The following is a 27212-nucleotide window of genomic DNA, read 5'->3' on the forward strand; positions in this document are numbered from 1 at the left end:
TGTCACCAAATTTGCTTGAGATTATTTTACTGCAACACTGCTCAGAATGATTGTTCAGGACTATAAGAACATTTTGAAGATAAATACACAACACAGAAGACGAGAGGTCAATACAGTACTAGACGATGAGAAAGTACTAACGATCAATAGGGAATTATCAATGCAAGTAGTTCATTTTCAGTTCAACATCTGTTTAGAATCTGTGGAATGTCAGTCATCGGTCTGTACATTGAGTCTGGAGCAGGATACTTGTTATTTGGCCATTGGCCCAGTTGTACTGCAAGGACTTCTGATTGGTCAACCACAGGCTAGGGTGGGGGGGGGTATAAATGACATCCTGTTGCTTTGTTCTGTGGAGAAAAACTGAAGACAGGAAAGACTGAACGTCTACTTCTCAGCATAACATTTATGATTTGTCCTTCTCTCCCTGATTTGCTTTGGGTTCTGTTAACAGGACCTTTAAGCAGTCTCATAAAGAATGCCATAGGACTGTTGTAATAACACTAAACAGAGATTGTGTTGTAACGTTTTTTCATTCACCCTAAAAAGGTGAAGTCTTACAAAAGTGTTTCTATGTAGCTGTCTGAAAAATAATATGGGTAGACAATTACAATAATTGGAAGACAAAGACAAATAGAAAGACAAAGATGATCACTCAGTACCTCATTTAATTAACTTTTGAAACCATTGGTTATTTCTTTTTTTACATACATTGGCTTTGTTGAATACTTGATTCTGATCAGTCAAATGGGAGTGGATGTGTTTTAGATAACAGATTGTTAGACTCAGAGGCGTCATGCCCTCAGATTGAAAAATATATATATAAATAATACAACAAAAAAATTATTTATTTTTTGTTGTTGTTGTTTCTCTGTAATACTACCAGCCACCTAGCAATTTTATGAAGTTGGCTTTAGCTAGCCCAGATAGTTATGAGATTGGGAACCTAACCAATTCGGGCTATCAATCAAGTTAGAATAGCTAGCTTGTCTAACTATCTTAGCTGGCATGCCTCCTGGCAAGGTTGGCAGACATTACAAAAGCAAGCAGCAGCGTAGCCTAGTGGTTAGAGCGTTGGACTAGTAACCGAAAGGTTGCAAGTTCAAATCCCTGAGCTGACAAGGAACGAATCTGTCGTTCTGCCCCTGAACAAGACAGTAAACCCACTGTTCCTAGGCTGTCATTGAAAATAAATAAGAATATGTTCTTAACTGACTTGCCTAGTAAAATAAATTAGACTCACATTCCTTTCAAACTTTTACCCAGATTTATGCAGAGAAGGATATTTAGTTTCTTTAAAAAAATAACCACCAGTCAGGAGGATACTCAAGAGGTATGCTTAGATATGCAATTAATAATTAAGCATAATGGTTATGGCTTTGGTTTGCAGGAAAAAGCTGTTTCAGGTGTTTGAAAATACAACATTCTTCAACTTGTCAAATTCTGCACCCCCCACCCAGCCATTCTCTCGTACTTTGTGCCCCTCAGATTTTTGGGGTGCCTGCATGACGCCTCTAGTTACAGTGATGGAATGACAAGTGGCAACACCTGTCAAACACTCCCCCATGTTTGTTTGACCTTGTTTCCAAAACAAAGTTAGGGCTAGATTCAATCCGTATCGCAGAAGATCTGGATTCAATCCATGTTAAAGCTTGATTGAAATTTAAAGGCAATGTCGCCGTGTACGTGGAGGCTGCATTCACGGTAAGCGCTGCATATGTCGGCTCAATCAGAAATGACCTTTACATTTTAACGCAGATCTTCTGTGATATATCCACACCATGGATTGAATCCAGCCCTTTGACAAAACTGGATGAATGATTGTTAATCAGTTGGCAAGTAAAGATACCTGCCAGGCAAAAATGTCTGTTCAACATACGGTTTTGGTACAAGATAAATGTGTTTCAATGAGACCAAAATTAATGAATGAATTACAAAATTGAACCAACTAGACATGTTGATGTATGTTGAGTACTGAAGAAACTATGTTGACTCAATCAAATTCTGCCTGGAGGGTAGCAACTTCAGATGATGGCAAGTATCCATGGCCAGTAGACATTGTACAGGTATGAACAGAACAGACTATTTGGTTGCGCAGTTCTATGAAAATAAACCACTTTGGGGGGGTTCTTGGCGCACTACACCCCCCATCACTTACTTGTTCTTTTTCATTTTGAAAACATACTTTTGTCATAAATGTATTACCGGTCACCACATAGATTTGGAATGTCTGAATAAATTCATGCTTTTTACATTACTATATAAATATTGAATAACCTGGACATATTACAAAAACTACAATGCAGACAACTGTACCAAAGTTAATCTAAAACACACACACGCACATCAATATCACATTGATAGCCAAATCATTTTCTAATCAATTCTATTGCCAAAAGAACATCCGGGTTGTGTTCATTCAGCACCAAACTGAAGAAAGCCGACTGAAACTTGGAGGGACTACCTGCACTGGTCCAATAAAAAACAATTGTTTGTTTTCCGTTGCATAGCAGTGTTTCCTCATGTACACGACCCAGCTCAAAGTTGTGTCAGGGGCAGTGTGTATGTCAGCAAGAATGGCATGGACATAAAAATGAAGGTAGACAAAAAAGCAGAAAAAGACATTTCCACAAAGTGGGTCTCATTTATCAAAAACAAATTTGTGTTTAGGCTAATAATGTATATTGTTTCACGAACATTTCAGTTTGCAGATTTTTTTTAACGCTCAGTTAGTTTTTTGGTGCACACAAATACCCCCTTACAGAAAAAACATGATTTCACATGTAGATAGATATGTGACATTTCTCATGTGAAAATGTGTGTTTTTGGAACACGTCACATGATCACATTTTCACATGTGATCACATGAAAACGTGTTTTTAGAACACTCCAGGTGATCCACGTGGTTTTTCCGCAATGGCCTTTTCAGAGAACTAGAACTCTTTAATAAATGACAACACTTAAGTTCCTAAATACTGACATGTATGCATCATGTATGCATTTGGACAGTAACAATTCAAATATGTATTTAATAAAATAAACTTGTCATCTCATAATCAACTAATTATTCACTTTCTGTTTTTCAATGATTCTTGACTCACATTCTCCCTTAAAATAGATTAAGGTATTTATGCATGTTTGATAAGCATGGGTTTTACAAATTAGTTTTCTAAACAACAAATACACAACATTTCTGTCCATGTGAAGATTGAGGCCCACTGACTGCTTTTCTGATTGGCATGTTGCATACTAAACATATTCTTAGGAAATAAAAGATGGCATTCAATTCAATTCAATCCAATGTGCATTATAGAGCAGTGCAGCTGACAATGCACCGTTTAAAGGCAACGTCCCAGTCATTTGCGGAGAGCATGGTAAACGCTGCCGATGTCGACTAAAGAGTTGCTCTATAACACACCTTATATTAAATCCCGGCCAAAGTCGATACAATAACAAAAACAAAGTGCACATTGAAAATTGTACAATAAACTTTATCACAGTACTAAAAAGTGTATTTAAACTAAAAATGATAGTTGGATTAAATGCTTTAAAAAAAATGTTTATGGTATGGTTATTTTGGACAATTCACCATGGATATAGAAACATGTTGATTGGCAGGAATGGCCACTTAATGGTATCTTTAGGGGATACAATGTCAAGTCATGACTTTTAGTTATAGTTCCCCTTTAATGCCTTGTATGGCTCCTGAGTTCCATGCGTTTGGATATATTTTAAGAGGAGAAGCTGCAAGTAAGAGTATAATATGTTTTGGTCAATGTACAAGAATAATAAGAAAACAACATACATAACATATCAGTACGACTAACTTTATAAAAGCCCTATGACTACATGTTCTATAGCACCAGAACGGTATAAAAAATGTCAAGTGATCATTTGATAATAATTTCTTAAAGGCACTTAAACATCATGCATTAATGGCTGAAGAACGTGTTTGTATAACAAATTGACTTGACCATGGTTCTTGCCATTTCACGTGTTAAGCATGGGGGGAAAAAAAGTTGAACATAAAATTTGGGTGGTACAACACCATTTGACCCTCTGAAATATGTCCTCTTGAATGTTGTGCCTTACATTACTCTCAGTGAATGCGCCTTATATGTTTTACAGTATACTTGTAACCTATATTTTTCACTTCCAAAATATCACACTGTCGATGAAACAGATTCTCATCGCATTTCTGAAACTTTCTCTATATCACTGAGATTTGTCTCTGTAATAAAAAGTGTTTACACTCATTTATCAATACCGTGTACTTATTTTGCGCAAATAAATCAATTTTCACAATCACAATTCATTATTCCTAAAACTTCAAGTGTAATACGGGAATTAACAAACGGGATTAAATTCATAACATATTAAGTACTGTATCCCCTGAGACATTGCCATGTACCACCAGATGACAATCAATCAGTCAACGTTTAGAGAACTGTATGTTCTATCACAATAGCAATGTTGTTTCCTTGATTCCAGTTTAGAGCTAATTTGCATTGGTCAAGGTCATTATTAGTTCACAAATGTGTAAATGCAGCATTTCAGGCATGCAGCAGCTCCAATTGAGGCATCCGGATCCTTTCTTTGCATCTGAAGAGATCCAGTGAGAATTGGTGACACTTAATCACAGGCATTTCCATACAAACAAACTGTGTGCGAGAAACAAAAGTAATATTAGTAATCGTTATTTTTGAATCTCATAATTTTATGTTACATTCCTTTTATTTGGTTCAATCGGCATAACAGAGTAAATAGTTAAGCCATCCATTTTAGTGTGTAATATTGGTTCCCTGAAGGAGGGGAATGGAACCTAACACCAGGGTCGAGTTTGTTAGGGAAGTTTTGCAACAGAAAATGGGTACCTATTGAACACTACCCAGATAGTTCTACTGGTATAGCCCTGTCCTCATTGCTCGTTATGTAGTCTAAACTTATTGTGCCACATCTTTATATCTCTTGGGAAACCTTTTGTTACATCTGACATCTGTGGGATATCTCATACTTAAAGTTGTCTTATTCCCCTCCCTCAGGGAACCATGGTTACATACATATCATTATTTGTCTTTTACTTACCTGCAGTCATTGCCGCCTGCACTGATCACATATTTGTCATCGTAGGAGAAACGAATATTTGTCACATGAGCCGAGTGGCCGAAGTAGCGCTTGTGTTTGGCCTATGAAAAGATAGATGCTTAAATAGTTAAATTATTATAAGTAGAATAATTAGTATTTCAACTGAAGAAAATATACACATTCACATTCTCAAGTCTAAGAATATGGGTGTACATTCGTAGTCACGAGGAAAATGCTCACAAATTTTTCTATGCATGGAAAGTCAAATAGCTTGACGAGGCCAAAGTCATCCCCGGTGACTACATTGAGGCCGGCATGAGAGACACAAGCACAATTGACGTCAGCCTTTTCAGCATTTCGCGGCCACACCCCCAGCACCTCATCTCCTAGTACACTGTGAAAGCAAGCAGAAAGAATGGTTGTTTACTTTAAAAACGGAACGTTAATTGAAAAAAAAATATATGGCATAATATTGGGGGTGGTCTGTACATGTTGAATACTGGCATTATATATTTATTATAATGATCGAAGTTGAGTCATCAAATGGAATCATGTGTATCATCAGTGTACTTAACTGATAATGACTTTGGGCACAAATCAATATAATACATATCAGACCCAGAACCAAAACTCATGTGCGCTGGTCAGGTAAACGTTAACGGTCCGTCATGACAGACTAATAAAATACAGCAGTAGAAAATTTTACATTTTAGAGTGTCAAGCTGCTAGCAAGAAATCCGTACCCGGCTCCACGAGGGGGCAAAAGGGGGCTTAGCCCCCTCAGTTGAAATTTGTGCCCCATCAGTTTAATTTTGATGTCCCTATATAGAAAATAGCAAAACAGTTCAAATAATTGAGTGAGAGGTTGCCGCAAAATCTGTATCTCCACTGTGCTGTGTCAGCACAATGAACAGAGAACGCTGCAGTGGGTGTAGGCGGGCTTTAGAAAGCCACTGGGGAACAGGGTTTCCGTTAGCTGGTAAATGCTGTCTTTTTGGCCGACAAAATAAATGAAAAGCCGATAAATACAATTGTAGCCAGCCAAGTTGTCCGGGGATGCCCTGCTGCTGAGGAGAGAGAGAAAGGAGGCCTTTTTCATTTAAATTAATTCAACAACATTTAGAGAGTATGCCTATAGTGAAAAGCCTACAAAAGCAAGGCTCCAGACTGCGGCCATAGGTCTTATTGGACAGTAGGCGACAACTGCAACGTTTTTTGGGACCTTAAATGTACTATTAGATTAATAGATGGCTACTATGAGTGGTATTATCTTTAGAGTTTGTTATCTAACTCATGTGTTTTTAGTTTACATACTCAGGTGGTGAATTGGCCCCAAATAAATTAGGCTATGATATTAGAGTACATTAAGATGCATGCAAATTCATTTTTACTGAACCCCCCCAAAAATGTGAAAATTCAGGAACACTATTTTAACAGTATCAATAGCATAATTGTCTACCCAAAATGCATGACAATTACTGAATTTGGTTGCACATTAAAATATTTTGAATCAAAACATCACAAAATTATGAAATAACAAATTTTTTCAATACCATCTCAGTAGTCTATTACATTATATTTTGTAAATCACTGAGTATTACTTTAAAAGATGATAGGCGTACTAATGCGTTTTGCCTGAAAATAAATTGGTGCGACCAAATCATGGGCTGGTGTCACCAACCAGTGCCACCAGGAGAAATGTTAGTCTGGAGCCCTGCTACAAGTGTTTTAATATGTCATTTTGGAACATTCATTTATAAATGTTTTCATATTTAAATATTTATAAACATTTTATTATTGTTATTATTGTAGGCCTATCTATTAATCCAAACCAGTTATTTTTTATATTCAAAATGTGTTTTGTTTAATTTTGTTAAAATATTTTTTTTTAATTGTGTGCTTTGTATTTAGTTGAAGATTATAAGTAGGCCTGTCATAAAATAAATATCATTAGCCTACTTCTGTCATTTGTTGGGTACGTTAGACACTAGCCTTTCTTGGTAATTGCTGCAATATAGCCTGTTCAAAATTTTGTGAAGGTTTAAATCAGTTCACATGTATTGTTTTTTTCATTCTGTTAAGCCCTTTTCCTTGGCCAAATTAAGTTCCATCTGTTGCAATATAATATCCTGCTGGTTTTTCCCTAGAAACAATGGCTTGAATTACTTTTGATATTACTCTTATAAAGATTAGAAACTTTTGCAAAGGTTTGGTGTGGCTATTAGCCTAATATACTGCAGGCATATGGTATGAAGGCAGTGCACACAGGCTCTTTAAATGACTGACAGCTGAACTGGGGTGTGGATGAATGTTTTAGGCCTACCTGAGTTTCTGCTATAATCAAACAATATAATGCTTATCCTCATAAACAATATTCGAATTAGAAAATGTATGAATTAGCCTCCTTCTGTAAGCCTATATCTGTATAGCAGACAAGAATAAGAAATTAATGTCCGTGTCGTAGCATGCCGCCTCCCCCACTCCCTCTGATTCTCCTTGTGTAATTTTTACCCCCTTTTTCTCCACAATTTTGTGATATCCAATTATGATCTTGTCTCTTCAATGCAACTCCTCAACAGGCTTGGGAGAGGCGAAGGTCTAGTCATGCGTCCCATGAAACATGACCGCCCCCCAAGCCGTGCTTCTTAACACCCGCTCCCTTAACCCGGAAGCCAGCTACACCCATGTATTGGAGGAAATACCGTCAGCTGACGATCGTGGTCAGCCTGCAGGCACCCGGCCCGCCACAAGGAGTCGCTAGAGCACGATGAGCCAAGTAAAGCCCCCCCCGGCCAAACCCTCCCCTAACACGGACAACGCTGGGCCAATTGTGCAACGCCCTAAGGAACTCCCGGTCACAGCCGGTTGTGACCTTGCCTGGGATCAAACCCCTTAGACCGCTGTGCCACTGGAGAGCCATTCTCTTTTTTAATACTTACGCCAATTGGCCGATGCATGCAATGCCCTGATGTATTTAGTGCTCAAATCTCTTGACAGCTGAACCATGAGGTGGACAATTTTTGTTTTAGGAAAGTAAAAAACAATCAAACAAAAGGCTATAACAATAGGCTCTATTTTTTGAAACACAATGAAGTGTTTTTGTAATTAGTTATAGGCTGTTTTTAAGGACACTGTGGCTCTTCAGAAAAGGTAAGAAAACAATGTTGCTGGTTGTTTTTTTTTTAATCAAATCTTGCTTTAGTTTGTAGGGCGCTATACATGGTGCTGATAGAGCGCAGCAGAGATTTTCACACCAACCTGTCACTTCTTAGTCAAAAGCATTTGAACTTAAATGTATTGTTGTATAGCGTGATATAAGCAGATATATATTGCATATCAATATAATTTCAATGCAAGAACCTAAATAAAATGGTGCCCCATCGCCGATTTCAATTGCCCCTGTAGTCATTTTATCCTGACGTCGGTCTGAAGAATGCATTTTTAGTTCCCTGAACATTGTGGAAAAATATTTTTCAAATCACCAAATGAGAACCTTTAGGGAATGTTATGGGAACGTTCTGTGCAAGCTGTTTTAGAACATAAATATGAACATATTACAACTGTAATTTACCTGTTTTAGATCTTGAAGCATCTTACCTTGTCCAGGTGGCCCAGGTGATCCTTTCAATAACAGATTGCTCAGCTACCATCTTTCCTGATGGAACCTCATGGACCTGCCGACTGTACGTACCTGTGGATACCTGTAATGACATCCCACACAATTCAGCTACTGTGAGGTGAAGAGGGGTTGTAACAATGGATAACGTATTAACACAGGTTAATGTAATAACTTTCAGTAATATAACTTTTTCATTAATAATCAAATTAAACCAGTTAAAAGGGGCAATCTCGGATTGACACATCCATTTTTAGACTTTAAAAATGAATGACGTTCAGCCGTTGATTCTTGAAGAATATAAATGGCTCATGAGCTTAGTTCAGCAGTCTTAGTCCAACACAACCCAAAATATAAGCTTGTTTCACTCCACTGTTGGTAAATAATGTCATTGTAATGAAACACAGTAAAGGCTTTAGCTATCGTTTTGATCTCATAAATGACCCATCCTTGCATCCATAGCTGCGTCTATGAATTTGAGAGTGGTTACATTTCTCAAGCCCCATCCTTCCGCTGTTTACTTAGAAAGTGGCGGGTTACTGCTTTATTGTTGTTTGAAACGCAGATTGCCTCTTTAATAATAACTTGCCAGATAACATAATAAAGCTGTTGAACAGATAACGTAATAACTTTTCGGGTGAGTAAAACATTTATTACCACATAATTCAATTAACTCCATGTTAGGTACAGTGCATTCTGAAAGTATTCAGACCCATTGACTTTTCCCACACTTTGTTATGTTACAGCCTTATTCTAAAATAGATTAACTCGTTTTTCTCTTCCAATCTACACACAATAACCCATAAATGACAAAGCAAAAACAGGTTTTTAGAAATGTTTGCTAATTTATATAAAAAAATATAAAATTGAGACCATTTACTCAGTACTTTGAGAGTACTTTGTTGAAGCACCTTTGGCAGCGATTACAGCCTCGGGTCTTCCTGGGTATGATGCTGCAAGCTTGGCACACCTGTATTTGGAGAGATTCTCCCATTCTTCTCTGCAGATCCTCTCAAGCTCTCTCAGGTTGGATAGGGAGCGTCGCTGCACAACTATTTTCAGGTCTCTCCAGAGATGTTTAATTGGGTTGAAGTCCGGGCTCTGACTGGGACACTCAAGGACATTCAGAGACCTAAAGCCACTGCTGTGTTGTCTTGACTGTGTGCTTAGGGTCGTTGTCCTGTTGGATTGTGAACCTTTGCCCCAGTCTGAGGTCCTGATCACTCTAGCTGGTTTTCATCAAAGATCTCTCTGTACTTTGCTCCGTTCATCTTTGCCTCGATCCTGACTAGTCTCCCCGTCCCTGCAGCTGATGCTGCCACCCCCATGTTTCACCGTAGGGATGGTGCCAGGGCTCCTCCAGATGTGACGCTTGGCATTCAGGCAAAAAAGTTCAATCTTGGTTTCATCAGACCAGAGAATCTTGTTTCACAGAGTCTGAGAGTCCTTTAGGTGACTTTTTGCAAAGTCCAAGTGAGCTGTCATGTGCATTTTACTGAGAATTGACTTACATCTGGCCACTCAACCATAAAGGCCTTATTGGTGGAGTGCTGCAGAGATGGTTGTCCTTCTGGAAGGTTGTCACATCTCCACAGAGGAACTCTGGAGCTCTGTCAGATTGACCATTGGGTTCTTGGTCACCTCTCTGACCAAGGCTCTTCTCCTGATTGCTCAGTTTGGCTGGGCGGCCAGCTCTAGGAAGGACCTGGGGCCTCCCAAGTGGCGCAGCGGCCATGACAGGGAGACCCACAAGGCAGCGCACAATTGGCCCAGCATCTTCCGGGTTAGGGGAGGGTTTGACCGGCTGGGATTTCCTTGTCCTATCGCGCTCTAGTGACTCCTTGTGGCAGGCCGGACGCCCGCAATCGGACTTCGGTTGCCAATTGGAATGGTGTTTCCTCCGACACATTGGTGCGGCTGGCTTCCAGGTTAAGCGAGCAGTGTGTCAAGAAGCAGTGCGGCTTGACAGGGTAGTGTTTCGGAGGACGAATGGCTCTCGACCTTCACCTCTCTCTAGTCCGTAGGGAAGTTGCTGCGATGGAACAAGAATGTAACTACCAATTGGTAAAAAAAGAAATATCCTATTGCCCCAGCGCAATGATTGGGGCATTGCCCTGTGTAGGGTGCTGTCTTTCGGATGGGACGTTAAACTGGTGTCCCTAAGAGTATGGGTGTTAACCCCGGTGTCCTGGATAAATTCCCAATCTGGCCTTCATACCATCATGGCCAACTAATCATCCCCAGTTTACAGTCGGCTCATTCATCCCCCCTCATCTCCCTGTAACTATTCCCCAGGTCGTTGCTGTAAATGAGAATCAACTTACCTGGTAAAAATAAGGGTAAAATAAAAAATGTGGTACCATTCCCCCGACCTGCCCCTCGACACAATACTCGGAGCTCTATGGACAATTCCTTTGACCTAATGGCTTGGTTTTTGCTCTGACATGCGCTGTCAACTGTAGGACATTATATAGACAGGGGTGTGCCTTTCAAAATCATGTCAAATCAATTGAATTTACCACAGGTGGACTCCAATTAAGTTGTAGAAACATCTCAAGGATGATCAATGGAAACAGGATGAAACCGAGCTCAATTTGAGTCTCATAGCAAAGGGCCTGAATACTTATGTAAATAAGGTATTGTTTTTTTATTTGCAAATAGATTTGCATAATTTCTAAACCCGTTTTCGCTTTGTCATTATGAGGTATTGGGTGTAGATGGCTGAGGATAAAAAAAATTTTTTAGAATAAGGCTGTAACGTAACAAAATGTGGAAAAAGTCAATGGTACTGAATACTTTCCAAAGGCAATTTAATTTTTTTTCACCTTTATTTAACCAGGTAGACAAGTTGAGAACAAGTTCTCATTTACAACTGTGACCTGGCCAAGATAAAGCAAAGCAGTGCGACAAAAACAACAACACAGAGTTACACATGGGATAAACAAACGTACAGTCAATAACACAATAGAAAATCTGTATACAGTGTGTGCAAATGTAGCAAGGAGGTAAGGCAATAAATAGGCCATAGTGGCGAAGTAATTACAATTTAGCAATTAACACTGGAGTGATAGATGTGCAGATGAGGATGTGCAAGTAGAAATATTGGTGTGCAAAAGAGCAGAAAAAACAATGATGGGGATGAGGTAGGTAGTAGGTTGCATGGGCTATTTACAGATGGGCTGTGTACAGCTGCAGAGATCGGTAAGCTGCTCTGACAGCTGATGCTTGAAGTTAGTGAGGGAGATAAAAGTCTCCAACTTCAGTGATTTTTGAAATTCGTTCCAGTCATTGGCAGCAGAGAACTGGAAGGAAAGGCGACCAAAGAAGGTGTTGGCTATGGAGATGACCAGTGAAATATACCTGCTGTAGCGCATGCTACGGGTGGGTGTTGCTATGGTGACCAGTGAGCTGAGATAAGGCGGAACTTTACCTAGCAAAGACTTATAGATGACCTGGAGCCAGTGGGTTTGGCGGCGGATATGTAGCGAGAACCAGCCAACGAGAGCATACAGGTCGCAGTGGTGGGTAATATATGGGGCTTTGGTGACGAACAGATGGCACTGTGATAGACTGCATCCAATTTGCTGAGTAGAGTGTTGGAGGCTATATTGTAAATGACATTGCCGAAGTCAAGGATAGGCAGGATAGTCAGTTTTACGAGGGCATGAATGAAGGAGGCTTTTTTGCGAAATAGGAAGCCGATTCTAGATGTACTTTTGGATTGGAGATGCTTAATACAAGTCTGGAAGGAGAGTTTACAGAGAAACCAATTCTGTTGAGTCTGCCGATAAGAAGAGGGTGATTGACAGAGTCTAAAGCCTTGGCCAGGTCGATGAAGACAGCTGCACAGTACTGTTTTTTTTATCGATGGTGGTTATGATATCATTTAAGACCTTGAGCGTGGCTGAGGTACAATGGAATTCAAAATAGTTGTTAACTTGGCTTTCGAGGACCTTGGAAAGGCAGGGTAGGGTAGATATAGGTCTGTAGCAGTTTGTGTCTAGAGTGTCTCCCCCTTTGAAGAGGGGTTGGCCGTGGCAGCTTTCCAATCTTTAGGAATCTCAGACGATACAAAACAAAGGTTGAACAGACTAGTAATAGTAATTTGCCAAGATCCACCTCTCACTTTACAACAACTAATGTGAGGGGTCGCAGTGCACAGAAACATAGATTGAGGAGTGCACTTTCCATTTGATCAATTATGTCTCTATTTTTCTCTGCAAATATTTAAGCATGAAAATATTATCCCGTCTTACCTCGATGTACTTGCTGTCAGCCGAAAAGTCCATCTGGATGACAAATCCAGCAATGTCCTTGCAGTAGCCAATACGGTTGAGTGAAGGACCCAGAGTAAGGTCGTAGAAGTCCACCGCGTTGTCCACAGAGCCCACTGCTAGCAGACGGTTGTCCGGGCTGAATCTTTATAACAAAGAATGACCTGATTAATCCCATACTTTATGGGCCAGTTTCCCGGACATAGATTAAGCCTAGTCCTGGACAAAAAAGCAAGCTCAATGGAGAAAAAAATCAACAAATGTGCAAATGCATCCATTGACATTTTCAAATGCAATAAGTACTTGCGTTCTATGATACAGTGCCTTCAGAAAGTATTCATAACCTTTGACTTTTTCCACATTTTGTTGTTACATCCCAAATTTAAAATTCATTCAATTTAGATTTTTTTGTCACTGATCTACACACGAAACTCCATAATGTCAAAGTGGAATTATATTTTTTAGAAATTTGTACAAATTAATAGAAAACTAAAAGCTGAAATGTCTTCAGTCACTAAGTATTCAACCCCTTTGTTGTGGCAAAGCCTAAATAACTTCAGGAGTAAAAATGTTCTGAACAAGTCAGACAATAAGTTGCATGGGCTCACTCTGTGTTCATTAATGGTGTTTAATATGGCTTTTTAATGTCTACCCCATCTCTGTACCCCACACATAAAATGGTTTGTAAGGTTAAGCATTGAATTTCATGCACAGAATCAAAAGCAAAGATCAGGGAGGTTTTCCATTGCCGTATGAAGAAGGGCATGTATTGGTAGACGGGTTTTTAAAAAAGCAGACATTGAATGTACCTTTGCATGGTGAAGTTATTAATTACACTTTGGATGCTGTATCAAAACAACTAGTCAGGGGGCTCTAGAGGATGAGGACGTGACAGGTGGCAGCATGGTAGGCACACTTTGTCCTATGAATTAATAACAAAAATTGAGGATTAGCTGATAACTACAAAGCAAAGCATTCTGGATAATATAGGGAATCTGGAACTATTTATTTATCAGTATTCTGATATGCTTGAAAAAGGAACAGATACATCGAAACGAACAAGGGAAGACCTTCCCTCGAGTCCTGCGAGCGAAACAGGAGGAAAGCCGTCATCTAAAATTCCAAACTTAACATTGGAGGGGGACGTGTTTATAACTATGTCTCCATAAGATAACAGCATTGCTTACAGGCATGAGAGAGCAGTTTAAAAAAAAACTGGATTTATTTCCTGTGCTCTTGGGGGAGGTAGGAAGGATGGGTAAGGCTGACCTTTTTTTAATTTATGATTTTATATGTATTTAATTTGAAGATTGTACATTGGAAATACCCAGGTTGTTTTTGCTGTTGTGTAATATGATATGTCCTTATGACTTAAAAGCTGTTATATAGTGCGGCCCTTGATTGCCGATGTGAATCGGAATGATTCGCTTTTAAGATAAAACATAATAAATATGAATAGATGTACTATATGGGATAAAGGATTATATCGTTAAAAACCTGCCTATGGTCTCTATTGGAATAGCCCTATACGATCCTAAAATAATTAACTATTCATGAAAATCGCAAATTAAATGACAAATATATTGGCTCACAAGCTTAGCCTTTTGTTAACAACACTGTCATCTCAGATTTTCAAAAAATGCTTTTCAACCATAGCTACACAAGCATTTGTGTAAGAGTATTGATAGCTAGCATAGCATTAAGCCTAGCATTCAGTAGGTAACATTTTCACAAAAACAAGAAATGCATTCAAATAAAATCATTACCCTACAGGATGATTATTCTTCCGATACACACCGGCAAATGGATGGATTAGGTATCGTCAACAGGGTTGTTGTCTCTAGTGTGTGTGGGCTGCTTAACACTGGGATAAAGTGATTCAAGTTAACGGTATAACTAATACAATAATAGGCTTATGGAAGCACTTCTCTAAGCGAGAGAAGGGTATATTACAGTGGGGCAAAAAGTATTTAGTCAGCCACCAATTGTGCAAGTTCTCCAACTTAAAAATATGAGAGAGGCCTGTAATTTTCATCATAGGTACACTTCAACTATGACAGACAAAATGAGAAAAATAAGTCCAGAAAATCACATTGTAGGATTTTTAATAAATGTATTTGCAAATTATGGTGGAAAATAAGTATTTGGTCACCTACAAACAAGCAAGAATTTTGTGTCATGTTTGTCATTTATTATCATGTCTTGTCCCTGTGCTCCCCATTCTATTCGTTTCCCTCTGCTGGTCTTATTTGGTTCTTTCCCTCTTTCTATCCCTCTCTCTCCCCCTCCCTCTCTCACTCTCTCGCTCTCTCTTCTCTCTATCGTTCCGTTCCTGCTCCCAGCTGTTCCTATTCCCCTAATCATCATTTAGTCTTCCCACACCTGTTCCCGATCCTTTCCCCTGATTAGAGTCCCTATTTATTCCTTTGTGTTCCGTTCCTGTCCCGTCGGTTCCTTGTTTAGTATTCACCATGCTGTGATTGCGTTTCGCCCTGTCCTGTCGTGTTTTTGCTGTGATTGTGTATCGCCCTGTCCTGTCGTGTTTTTTGCCTTCATCAGATGCTGCGTGTGAGCAGGTGTCTCTGTCAACTACGGCCTGCGCCTACCCGAAGCGACCTGCAGTCTGTGGCCGCTTCTCCTGTTATTCCCCTCTACAGACTAGAGGATTTCTGTTATTCCCTGTTTGGACTTGAATAAACTCTGTTTCTGTTAAGTCGCTTTTGGGTCCTCTTTCACCTGCATGACATTTTGGCTCTCACAGACCTGTAACTTCTTCTTTAAGAGGCTCCTCTGTCCTCCACTCGTTACCTGTAATAATGGCACCTGTTTGAACTTGTTATCAGTATAAAAGACACCTGTCCACAACCTCAAACAGTCACACTCCAAACTCCACTATGGCCAAGACCAAAGAGCTGTCAAAGGACACCAGAAACAAAATGGTAGACCTGCACCAGGCTGGGAAGATTGAATATGCAATAGGTAAGCAGCTTAGCTTGAAGAAATCAACTGTGGGAGCAATTATTAGGAAATAGAAGACATACAAGACCACTGATAATCTCCCTCGATCTGGGGCTCCACGCAAGATCTCACCCCGTGGGTCAAAAGGATCACAAGAACGGTGAGCAAAAATCCCAGAACCACACGGGGGGACCTAGTGAATGACCTGCAGAGAGCTGGGACCAAAGTAACAAAGCCTACCATCAGTAACACACTACGCCACCAGGGACTCAAATCCTGCAGTGCCAGACGTGTCCCTCTGCTTAACTTCTTCGAGATAGGGGGCGCTCTTTTAATTTTTGGATAAAAAATGTTCCCGTTTTAAACAAGATATTTTGTCACGAAAAGATGCTTGATTATGCATGTAATTGACAGCTTTGGAAAGAAAACACTCTGACGTTTCCAAAACTGTAAAGATATTGTCTGTGAATGCCACAGAACTAATGCTACAGGCGAAACCAAGATGACATTTCATACAGGAAGTGAGCCAGATTTTTGAGGCGCTGTGTTCCAATGTCTCCTGATATGGCTGTGAATGCGCAAGGAGAGAGCCTACACTTTCTGTCGTTTCCCCAAGGTGTTTGCAGCATTGTGACGTATTTGTAGGCATATCATTGGAAAATTGACCATAAGAGACTACATTTACCAGGTGTCCGCTCGGTGTCCTCCGTCAAAACTATTGCGTAATCTCCAGGTGCGTGCATTGTTCCATTTTGAACAGAGGAGAAACCAAACTGCCACGAGAGACTTATCTTCGAATAGATATGTGAAAAACACCTTGAGGATTGATTCTAAACAACGTGTTCCATGTTTCTGTCGATATTATGGAGTTAATTTGGAAAAAAGTTTGTTGTTTGGACTGAATTTTCGTTTTTTTTTATTAGCCAAACAAAACGGAGCGATTTCTCCTACATAAATAATATTTTTGGAAAAACTGAACATTTGCTATCTAGCTGAGAGTCTCCTCATTGAAAACATCCGAAGTTCTTCAAAGGGAAATGATTTTATTTGAATGCATTTCTTGTTTTTGTGAAAATGTTACCTACTGAATGCTAGGCTTAATGCTATGCTAGCTATCAATACTCTTACACAAATGCTTGTGTAGCTATGGTTGAAAAGCATTTTTTTTTTAAAATCTGAGATGACAGTGTTGTTAACAAAAGGCTAAGCTTGTGAGCCAATATATTTGTCATTTAATTTGCGATTTTCATGAATAGTTAACGTTGCGTTATGTTAATGAGCTTGAGGCTATAATTACGCTCCCGGATACGGGATTGCTCGTCGCAACAGGTTAAACAACACAATGTAACTCCAAGTCAATCACACTTCTGTGAAATCAAACTGTCCACTTAGGAAGCAACACTAATTGACAATACATTTCACATGCTGTTGTGCAAATGGAATAGACAACAGGTGGAAATTATAGACAATTAGCAAAACACCCCCAATTAAGGAGTGGTTCTGCAGGTGGTGACCACAGACCACTTCTCAGTTCCTATGCTTCCTGGCTGATGTTTTGGTCACTTTTGAATGCTGGCGGTGCTTTCACTCTAGTGGTAGCATGAGACGGAGTCTACAACCCACACAAGTGGTTCAGGTAGTGCAGCTCATCCAGGATGGCATATCAATGCGAGCTCTGGCAAGAAGGTTTGCTGTGTCTGTCAGCGTTGTGTCCAGAGCATGGAGGCGCTACCAGGAGACAGGCCAGTACATCAGGAGATGTGGAGGAGGCTGTAGGAGGGCAACAACCCAGCAGCAGGACCCTTACCTCCGCCTTTGTGCAAGGAGGAGCAGGAGGAGCACTGCCAGAGCCCTGCAAAATTACCTCCAGCAGGCCACAAATGTGCATGTGTCTGCTCAAACGGTCAGAAACAGACTCCATGAGGGTGGTATGAAGGCCCGACGTCCACAGGTGGGGGTTGTGCTTACAGCCCAACACCGTGCAGGATGTTTGGCATTTGCCAGAGAACACCAAGATTGGTAAATTCGCCACTGGCGCCCTGTGCTCTTCACAGATGAAAGCAGGTTCACACTGAGCACGTGACAGACGTGACACAGTCTGGAGATGCCGTGGAGAACGTTCTGCTGCCTGCAACATCCTCCAGCATGACCGGTTTGGCGGTGGGTCAGTCATGGTGTGGGGTGGCATTTCTTTGGGGGGCCGCACAGCCCTCCAAGTGCTCGACAGAGGTAGCCTGACTGCCATTAGGTACCGAGATGAGATCCTCAGACCCCTTGTGAGACCATATGCTGGTGCGGTTGGCCCTGGGTTCCTCCTAATGCAAGACAATGCTAGACCTTATGTGGCTGGAGTGTGTCAGCAGTTCCTGCAAGAAGAAGGCATTGATGCTATGGACTGGCCCGCCCGTTCCCCAGACCTGAATCCAATTGAGCACATCTGGGACATCATGTCTCGCTCCATCCACCAACGCCACGTTGCACCACAGACTGTCCAGGAGTCCGTCCGCCACCTCATCAGGAGCATGCCCAGGCGTTGTAGGGAGGTCATACAGGCACGTGGATGCCACATACACTACTGAGCCTCATTTTGACTTGTTTTAAGGACATTTGATTTCCATTGATAATTTTTGTGTGATTTTGTTGTCAGCACATTCAACTATGTAAAGAAAAAAGTATTTAATAAGAATATTTCATTCATTCAGATCTAGGATGTGTTATTTTAGTGTTCCCTTTATTTTTCTGAGCAGTGTATTAGTGTTTTATTTTACATCCATTTTTCTTCCACTGAAGTGTAGATTGTTGACCAAAAAATTACAATGAAATCCATTTTAATCCCACTTTGTAAGAAAATGTGGAAAAAGTCCAGGGGTGTGAATACTTTCTGAAGGCACTGTATTCATTAGGTTGCACCTCAGTCACGTCATGCCATTGTTATGAACATTCTCAAGCTGCCCTCTACCAGTGGCGCCATAGGGGTGCCGTATAGTGGTGAAAACCCAGTCATTCTGGAGGGAGGCTAACTACTCTATAGTGCCTGGAAATACAATGACATTGCTAAAGAAGTCAAATATTTAGTAGGAAACAACTATGCCAGCGTCATCATGTGGTCAAATCTACTTTAGACAGTTGTCAATGTTGTCATTAGCTAGCAAGGTTTGTCAAAAATAACTAGCAATGCTAATGTTAGCTAGCTAAAATCCCTTGGCCTCCCATCTATTTTAGCTAGCTAGCTAACATTATACTCCATCTAAAGTCAATCAGGCGACATCAAAATGATGACAATGGTTTTTCCTACTAATTATTTGCTTCCTGTTGAATTTAGTTGTATTTCCAGGCCACTGTAATGCACTTTGGATGAAATCTTTATCTGTGCTCATTGACGATGCATCAGTACAAAATGAATGTTCAGAACAATATTGTGACGAAACATGCAACCCGTGAATATCTGTAGTATTCAAGGTTTGACATTTTTAAGCGAAACATAATATGTTTTCATAATACAATTTGCCTCATATAAATGGAACTAAACTGGTGACCAGACAATTACCAACAACAGAGTGACTAGAGAACCAAACTATGGCTTCAGCACAACCTTAACCTGCAACTTTCCAAACTCCATCCCCACAATATTTCGACAAATTGATCAATACTATTATGGTTCAATTTTATTTAAATACAATGAGTGTACAAAACTTTACTCTTTCCACGACCAGGTGAATCCAGGTGAAAGCTATGATCCCTTACTGATGCCACTTGTTAAAGCCCCTTCAAATCACTGTAGATGAAGGGGAGGAGACAGGTCAAAGTCAGATTTTTAAGCCTTGAGATAATTGAGACATGGATTGTATATGTGTGCAATTCAGAGGGTGAATGGGAAAGACAAAATATTTAAGTGCCTTTGAACGGGGGATGGTAGTTGCCAGGCACCCTGGTTTGAATGTGTCAAGAACTGCAATGCTGCTGGGTTTTTCACGCTCAAATGTTCAAATCAAATTTAAGAATTGTCACATGCGCCGAATACAAGTGTAGGTAGACCTTACCGTGAAATACTTACTTACAGGCCCTTAAACAACAATGCAGTTCAAGTACTACAGTTAAGAAAATATTGACTAAATAAACTAAAGGAAAAATGACTTTGCATAGATAATAAACAGCAAGTATCAGCAGTGTAAAATCATTAGGGGGGGGTGTCAATGTAAATAGTCCGGGTGGCCATTTGATTAATTGTTCAGCAGTCTTATGGCTTGGGGATAGACCTAGACTTTTGGACCTAGACTTGGCACTCCGGTACTGCTTGCCGTGCGGTAGCAGAGAGAACAGTCTATGACTTGGGGGACTGGAGTCTTTGACATTTTTCTTGTGTGTATCAAGAATGTTCCACCACCCAAAGGACATCCAGCCAACTTGACAACTGTGGTAAGCGTTAGACTCAACATGGGCCAGCATCCCTGTGGAACGCTTTTGAAACCTTGTTGAGTCCATGCTGTTCTAAGGGCAAAATGGAGCAACTCAATATTAGGAAGCCGTTCCTGATGTTTTGTACACTCAGTGTACATTTCCGGTCTTGTCATAGTTTATTTTTGTTTCGATCCAGATTTTTTTTTTAAAGAAAAAATTACTCAAATACAACCCAGCTCACCGAATGTCTTGGATGGCCACACTCCGATCTCTCTTCTTGCCCCACACTGTTAAGGAGTTGACCAGGAGGATGATAAACTCTCCGTTCTCCATGCCTATGGACACCATCTCTCCATTGGGGCTGTAGGCTGTGCATTTGGCTGGGTGGCCTAAGCTGACTTTGTTTAGAAGTTTCTAGGAGTGAAAGAACAAAAAGACAGTAACAGTACCAAGGAGCAGGGCCATGCATAGTCTTTTCTGCTCAAAATATACAAAATCAGAATATACTAACATAACATACTTCTGTAGCGATTAATATTTCGATTTTTGTTTTTGTACATGCATATTTATTTCTGCAACACACTCACTCATCACAAATTGTAAGCAAACTAGTTACAATGCCTCCTAAAGACACGATTGTCATACTTTATTATGATTTATCTTCAATGCCCTCAAATAATAACCTTATAATATAGCCTATAGCCTTATAATATAGCCTTACTCATGATGTATGGCAGGCTGGCTAGTGGCTTGTGTGGATATTTTAGCATATGGTGGTTACAGTAGCTAGAGTCTAGACTATCTGTGTTCAATGCTTTATTTGTAAATCGGGAGGTGGGAGACCTGGGCAGCTCTGTGGTACCAGATCATCTTTTAAATAATAAAGCATTGCATGCGTATCATCATATTTGCATGGTGGCATAGAGTAATGTAGAGGCGCTTAAATAAGTTGCAAAAATGGGGACCATTATTAGTAGCCTAAGATCTGGACAAATGTTTCCCTTTTCTAAATGCATTTCATGCAATTCTATGTCATTTTACATGACTGGAGACTTTGCAAAAATATTTTCTAATACCGCACAAATTATCTAAATGACAGCCTTTGTCACTGACAAACTGAGAATCTGAGATCAATAAAAATCCATCAATAGCCTACAGTGAAGGGCAGACCAACGGACGGGGGTGGGGGTGGGGGTGGCGAACTTGACGAGGGGCAGTGGATTCAGAACAACAATGGCAAACACAGAGTTAACATTACTCCCCACACCAACACACCGCTGCATGTTGCATCGAACATGCATTTCAGGCCTAAAAAGCAAAAACGGTTCTCCATCCGTCTCACTCACCTTATCTGCCAGGTCCCATATGCGGATGGTGCCGTCATCGCTGGCAGAAATGAACATGTCTTTTGAGGGGTGAGTAGCTAGTCCCCAGATTCGCCCCTGTGTGTGTCCGTTGATCATGGTGTTGGAGGCGGCATTCTTTTCGCCCACCTCAATGATCTCACCATCTTTAGTTCCCACAAGGATTTTACCCTGGATTAAAAAGGTGAAATTAAAAAAAGAAACGTGGGGTTATTCCTTGAATGAACGTGGTATTATAGTATTTCTCAATTCACAGTACAATCAATCATGATAATACCTACAGATACTCAGTATAAACTATATTAAGGAGAATAGTAATGTTAAAGTGCATATAATAAATGTATGCTAGCATGTTCCAGGATAAAATTAAGAAAGTGTACATATTTTACTGTGCACAATATTTTTGTAAAATTCCTTCCCAAAGCACATTAGGGAAACAAAAGCAACTCTTCTTCAGAATTGCTTCAGAATTGCCCCTACTTCATTGCTACATTTCCACCCAGCCAATTAGAAGTCAAGATTAAGCTATTACCATCTAATATCTATCCAATCCTCTCTACGGGACAAATCCTAATGAAATCGAATTTTCAATTAGTCTCCCGTTGACATTGCATGACAAAGTGAAAATTAAGTGGAAGTTAGGATTCACCCCTATATGAGTGTCTATAGTCAGATTATAGGGGTCCAGTTCAGCAATCAAGTATCACAAAGCAGACATTGATAGTTCGTAGAAGTGGGAAGAACACAGGACCCTACCTTCCCCCGGCACACGGACCGAACATTCTCCACTGTCTGCCCAGTCTCCAGCTGGAACGCCCTACAGCGCTTCATCTCCTGGTCCCACAACTTAACTGCTCCGCCCTCCTTAGTCCTGTTAAGAACACACACAAATCAAAACAAATTTACTGTGTGTGAGTTTATGTCATGTACTGTATGCTATATGTTGTGTTATGTTCTTCCTGTTGTCATGTTGTTTTTCACTTGTCACTCGGGATATTAATACAATTAATAATTGCCCCTTTGGGTGGAGTAAAGTACAGTATGTTGAATAGAATTAACTTGAAGGGAAGAATCAAATGTTTTGTTATTTAAATATCGAAAAAAAAATGGAGCTACAGTCTGAAGCCATATGGGCCAGAGTTTTGGAAACAAATGGTGGCTGAAACCAATGGCTGTTGGTTGTATGAATAGATAAGAAACAATATCAGAAATAAATAAAACATTGAACAAAAATGGATAAGTTCTGATACGGTGGCGACGTGTGTCTGAGCAAGTGTGATGTCGTTAATGTTTGTCAGGTTTTATGTACGTTTTTTCTTTAGTCATCTTTTGCTGTTTTGACTGTCGTGCAATAAGTCCTTCCCTAGTAATGTCGAGTCTGGTGGATCTATGCATGTCTAAATGTTTTTAAAAAAGGAATTCATTTGAATAGAACGACCACACGCACACACAGCTTTAAAAAAAAAAACAACATATGTTACTGTTTTCCTTTTACATTGCATCACACTTCATGATCACACTACTTCTTGCTTTATGCATCGTTTGAGATCATGTTTTTAGATGAGTGAAGAATAGCAAATGAACCTGATCTCCTTTATTTGTGTATGCATCATCAATCGCTGCACTGCACTTTTTTAACAATCAATTTAACTTTAAACAATACAGTGTAAAAAATCGAATGTTTTATTTTATATCCTGTATCAGGTAACCCATGTCTCGCTCACATGTTATGTCGACTGTGAGCAAGAATCAAGAAAGTTAAAAGTCAGAGTACTCACGGCCTCTCCTTCCCTCCAGTCACGATGAGGCCATCCCTAAGTGTGGTGTACATGGTGAAAACAGGCCCCGTATGTGCTTTGGCCACCACCCGTACCAGAAAGTGCTCTCGCCACACATACACATCACCATTTATGGCACCGGTAAAGGTGAGGTTATTCTGTCAGAACAATGACAAAACTCTCATTAAAAGGTACAGTCTTTGAGCAGAAAAAAAACATCACTTATTTTGGTATACAGCTGAGGAGCGGGGCTAAGGAGATGTAACTCCTCTCAAAAGTCAAAGACAGCACTTTTGAAGCAAAGACTTATAGTCCATGACATCCACAAGACAAGGCAGACCTTCAATAATATTCATGGGTTGCACCTCTGTCGCGTCATGCCATTATTATGACCGTTCTAAAGAGACACCCGCTATAGTGGTGCCCAAAAGTGGACTGATGCCCAGTCATTCTGAATGGGGACTAATGACGCTTCATCTAAATTACACAATAGTGGCCTGGTAATATGACGACGTTACTAAAGTAGGCAAATATTTTGTAGGAAACAACTTTGCCGTCCTTATGATGTCATCAAATGTACTTTAGCACAAACCTGTTTTTACGATTTCTGGTATATCAAAGTAAATCAAACCCAGCAAGTTTTTGGACCCATTATGTAGTTTTTACCTGAATTGGAATACTATTGGAAATGAATGTGGAATCTGGGAGTAATATGTCCAGTGCATTCGGAAAGTATTCAGACCCCTTGACTTTTAACACATTTTGTGGAGAATGTGCAAAGCTGTCATCAAGGCAAAGGGTGGCTACTTAAAATAATCTCAAATATAAAATATATTTTGATTTGTTTAACACTTTTTTGGTTACTACATGATTTCATATGTGTTATTTCATAGTTTTGATGTCTTCACTATTATTCTACAATGTAGAAAATAGTAAAATAAAGAAAACCCTGGACTTGTGACTGGTATTGTACGTGTTCGTGAGAGATTTTGATGTGTTTTTAAGCAATTGATCTGCTGACTATAAACGTTTATACTAACTTCACCAATCCGAGGTAAAAAAGGATGTGTAATTCCCACCAATTCGATGTGGTCAAAAAGTGAGCTTGTGTAATGTAGTAACACATACTATCCACATCAAGGAAAGGAAAGTAGTGTCATAAATATTAATATTATCATCATCATATATTAATATGGGAAAATAATTACATATTTTAATTTAGGATGATAGTATATGAAGCAAAATTATTTTTATTTTTTTACTATAATCACATTTCACTCGTTTAAGCATTTAGAGTTTAAAAAAATGCTCTTGTGCACAATTGAACCGAGCACTCTTGAAAGACTTCCCATAGTGACTGTGCAGCAGCTGTTCATTCGCCGTCCCTGTATTTAGAGAGATGGCAATGCCATTAGCTAGCAAAGTTAGCCAAAAATAGCTAGGAATGCTAACATTACTTAACAAAAATCCGGTGCTCTCCCCTCAATGTTAGCTAGATAGCTGAAGTTATACTGTATCTGGCGACATCACAATGATGACAAAAGGATTTTCCTAGTAATTATTTGCCTATTTTTGAAATGTCATCGTGTTTCTAAGCCACTATAATGCCCTTTAGACTACATCTTCATCATTGAGAATGCATTGAGTAGAACCTTCAGTCAGGCAACAGTCCTCAAGAGAACGTTCAAAACAATAATTGTTCATTTTCTTCACCATAATTCGATAATCAATATATTAGCCATGTACAAATAGAAAGGTGGTACTCACAGCACCGAAAGCCACAGACAACATGGTCTGCATCCTGCCGTCTTCCACTGCACCGATCACTCCTTTCTTGTACATGAGGGAACCTCCCACTAGGGTCCAGAACTTGATATGCTTGATTCCCACTGACACAAACTGGGTGTCCGAGTCAGGCCTGAACTCCACCACAAAGATCCTGTCGGCATGGCGGCCCTTACTGGTCACTTTAGTGCCTATGGAATAGAAAAACATGGATTAAAGTTGTCAGACCCAATAGAGTTTAATTCATCCCATCCATCCATCTATTCATCTTTTTTTTAAATCAAATAGAGTTGCCTTGTTACCTTCCTGCCAGCGCCAGACGGTGATGGTGTGCTCAGGCTCCACCCCTACCGACAGCAGCAGCTTGCCCGTGGCACTGAAGTTGACGTAGCCCACCCCCTTTGCGTGCGAACACCGTAATACAGACAGCGTCTGTTTGCTCATTGCGTCCCACACGTGGATGGAGGGGGCGAGGCCTGCAGGCAAAAAGCAGTCCCGCAGCTTTACAATGACCTTGAGTACTCAAAGCACCACGCCTCAAGAGGTCATATCTCAGTCACAACACAGGGTTTGAGGGTCAAGGAGGAGGATGGGAAGGGTGGACATGTTGAGGACAATCCAGTCGTACAAGGTTACTTTATAACGGGTCACGTCTAATTCACTAAGGGTCGGTCCCGGTCTGGCATCTACATGCATAAACTGGTACAAGGGGCAATTTTGGTAAGTGACTTACCATATACAGTACAGTACAAGAACCATGAGTGGCTTGCTTAACTACTTCGGCATGCTCACAAGAAGGGCTAAGCAAGGATTCATTCATAGTAAGACTTCATTCATCAATTAATAATCACTGACACTGGCAGGTTGACAAGCTACAATACAGTACTCAAGTTAATACTCACCACCAATTTCCAAATCTACACAAAAAGCAGTAAATTATACCACAGAGTTTTGAAAAAAGATTAGAATTTTTCTTCTGCAAGTCAAAAACATCAACTATAAATAAAACATTTTGGGATGGGTTATGCTTTCAATGGACATGCCACGTTTGTGTTAGTTGCACTGAAATAAACAGGATGATGTTCATTAGGGCAAGCAAAAGAAAGTGCTTTAAAACATTTGGAAATTAGGGTTTTTTACTGAAAAATGTCAGACCCTCCCTGTTTCAGTGCATTTTCTTCCATTTGGTGCTTAATGAACATGACCCGGAATTGAAACCAAAGTAAATAAGACATGAAGAATAAATGCCACCATCTTACCTGGCAGGTCGGTGACATCACCTGTTATGGAGTGGACAATGGTGAAATGAGGAAGCGTCAAAAGTAACAAGAGCAATGGGTAAGGATGACATTTGGCATGAAAGTGACCACTTCAAATGCTCTGCGTGGCACAGATGTAAAAAAAAATATGCAACAGTCATGTGACAGCATTATTGTGCATCAAGAATCGCCCTGAAACACACATTCAATCCTGGGCTCTCAAGGACACAGCTAAAGGTTTTGAACTTATTGTAAACTGAGAAGTATTGAAAACTGCTTGACATTAGTGCCCCTTATTTGCATATCAATATATACAGTTGAAGTGAGAAGTTTACATACACTTAGGTTGGAGTCATTAAACTCGTTTTTCAACCACTCCACAGATTTCTTGTTAACTTAACAAACTATAGTTTTGATAAGTGGATTAGGACATCTACTTTGTGCATGGCAAGTCATTTTTCCAACAATTGTTTACAGACAGATTATTTAACTTCTAACCCACTGGAATTGTGATATAGTGAATTATAAATTTACATACACTAAGTTGACGGTGCCTTTAAACAGCTTGGAAAATTCCAGAAAATGATGTCATGGCTTTAGAAGCTTCTGATAGGCTAATTTCCAAAGTTTGAGTCAATTGGAGTTGTACCTGAAGATGCATTTCAAGCCCTACCTTCAAAATTAGTGCCTCTTTG

At 40.0% G+C, this 27212-nt stretch overlaps 1 protein-coding gene across 1 annotated transcript in view; it reads right to left on the reverse strand.

Moving 5' to 3' along the window:
• Positions 1-657: 657 nt before the first annotated feature.
• The window catches only part of LOC124004276 (echinoderm microtubule-associated protein-like 6), a 59868-nt gene continuing 33313 nt past the window's right edge, over positions 658-27212 (reverse strand). Inside the window, exons 32-44 of the mRNA XM_046313059.1 lie at positions 26518-26538; positions 26161-26175; positions 25561-25734; positions 25241-25449; positions 23474-23631; positions 22452-22566; positions 21678-21866; positions 20573-20745; positions 12958-13120; positions 8683-8786; positions 5326-5479; positions 5086-5186; positions 658-4661 (exon numbers count right to left, since the gene is read on the reverse strand). Coding sequence (XP_046169015.1) covers positions 4637-4661; positions 5086-5186; positions 5326-5479; positions 8683-8786; positions 12958-13120; positions 20573-20745; positions 21678-21866; positions 22452-22566; positions 23474-23631; positions 25241-25449; positions 25561-25734; positions 26161-26175; positions 26518-26538 — 1601 coding nt within the window. The 3' untranslated portion in view covers positions 658-4636. The remainder of the gene's footprint in view (positions 4662-5085; positions 5187-5325; positions 5480-8682; positions 8787-12957; positions 13121-20572; positions 20746-21677; positions 21867-22451; positions 22567-23473; positions 23632-25240; positions 25450-25560; positions 25735-26160; positions 26176-26517; positions 26539-27212) is intronic.

The sequence above is a fragment of the Oncorhynchus gorbuscha genome, linkage group LG18 (genome assembly GCF_021184085.1).
Source record: "Oncorhynchus gorbuscha isolate QuinsamMale2020 ecotype Even-year linkage group LG18, OgorEven_v1.0, whole genome shotgun sequence".
NCBI lineage: Eukaryota > Metazoa > Chordata > Actinopteri > Salmoniformes > Salmonidae > Oncorhynchus > Oncorhynchus gorbuscha.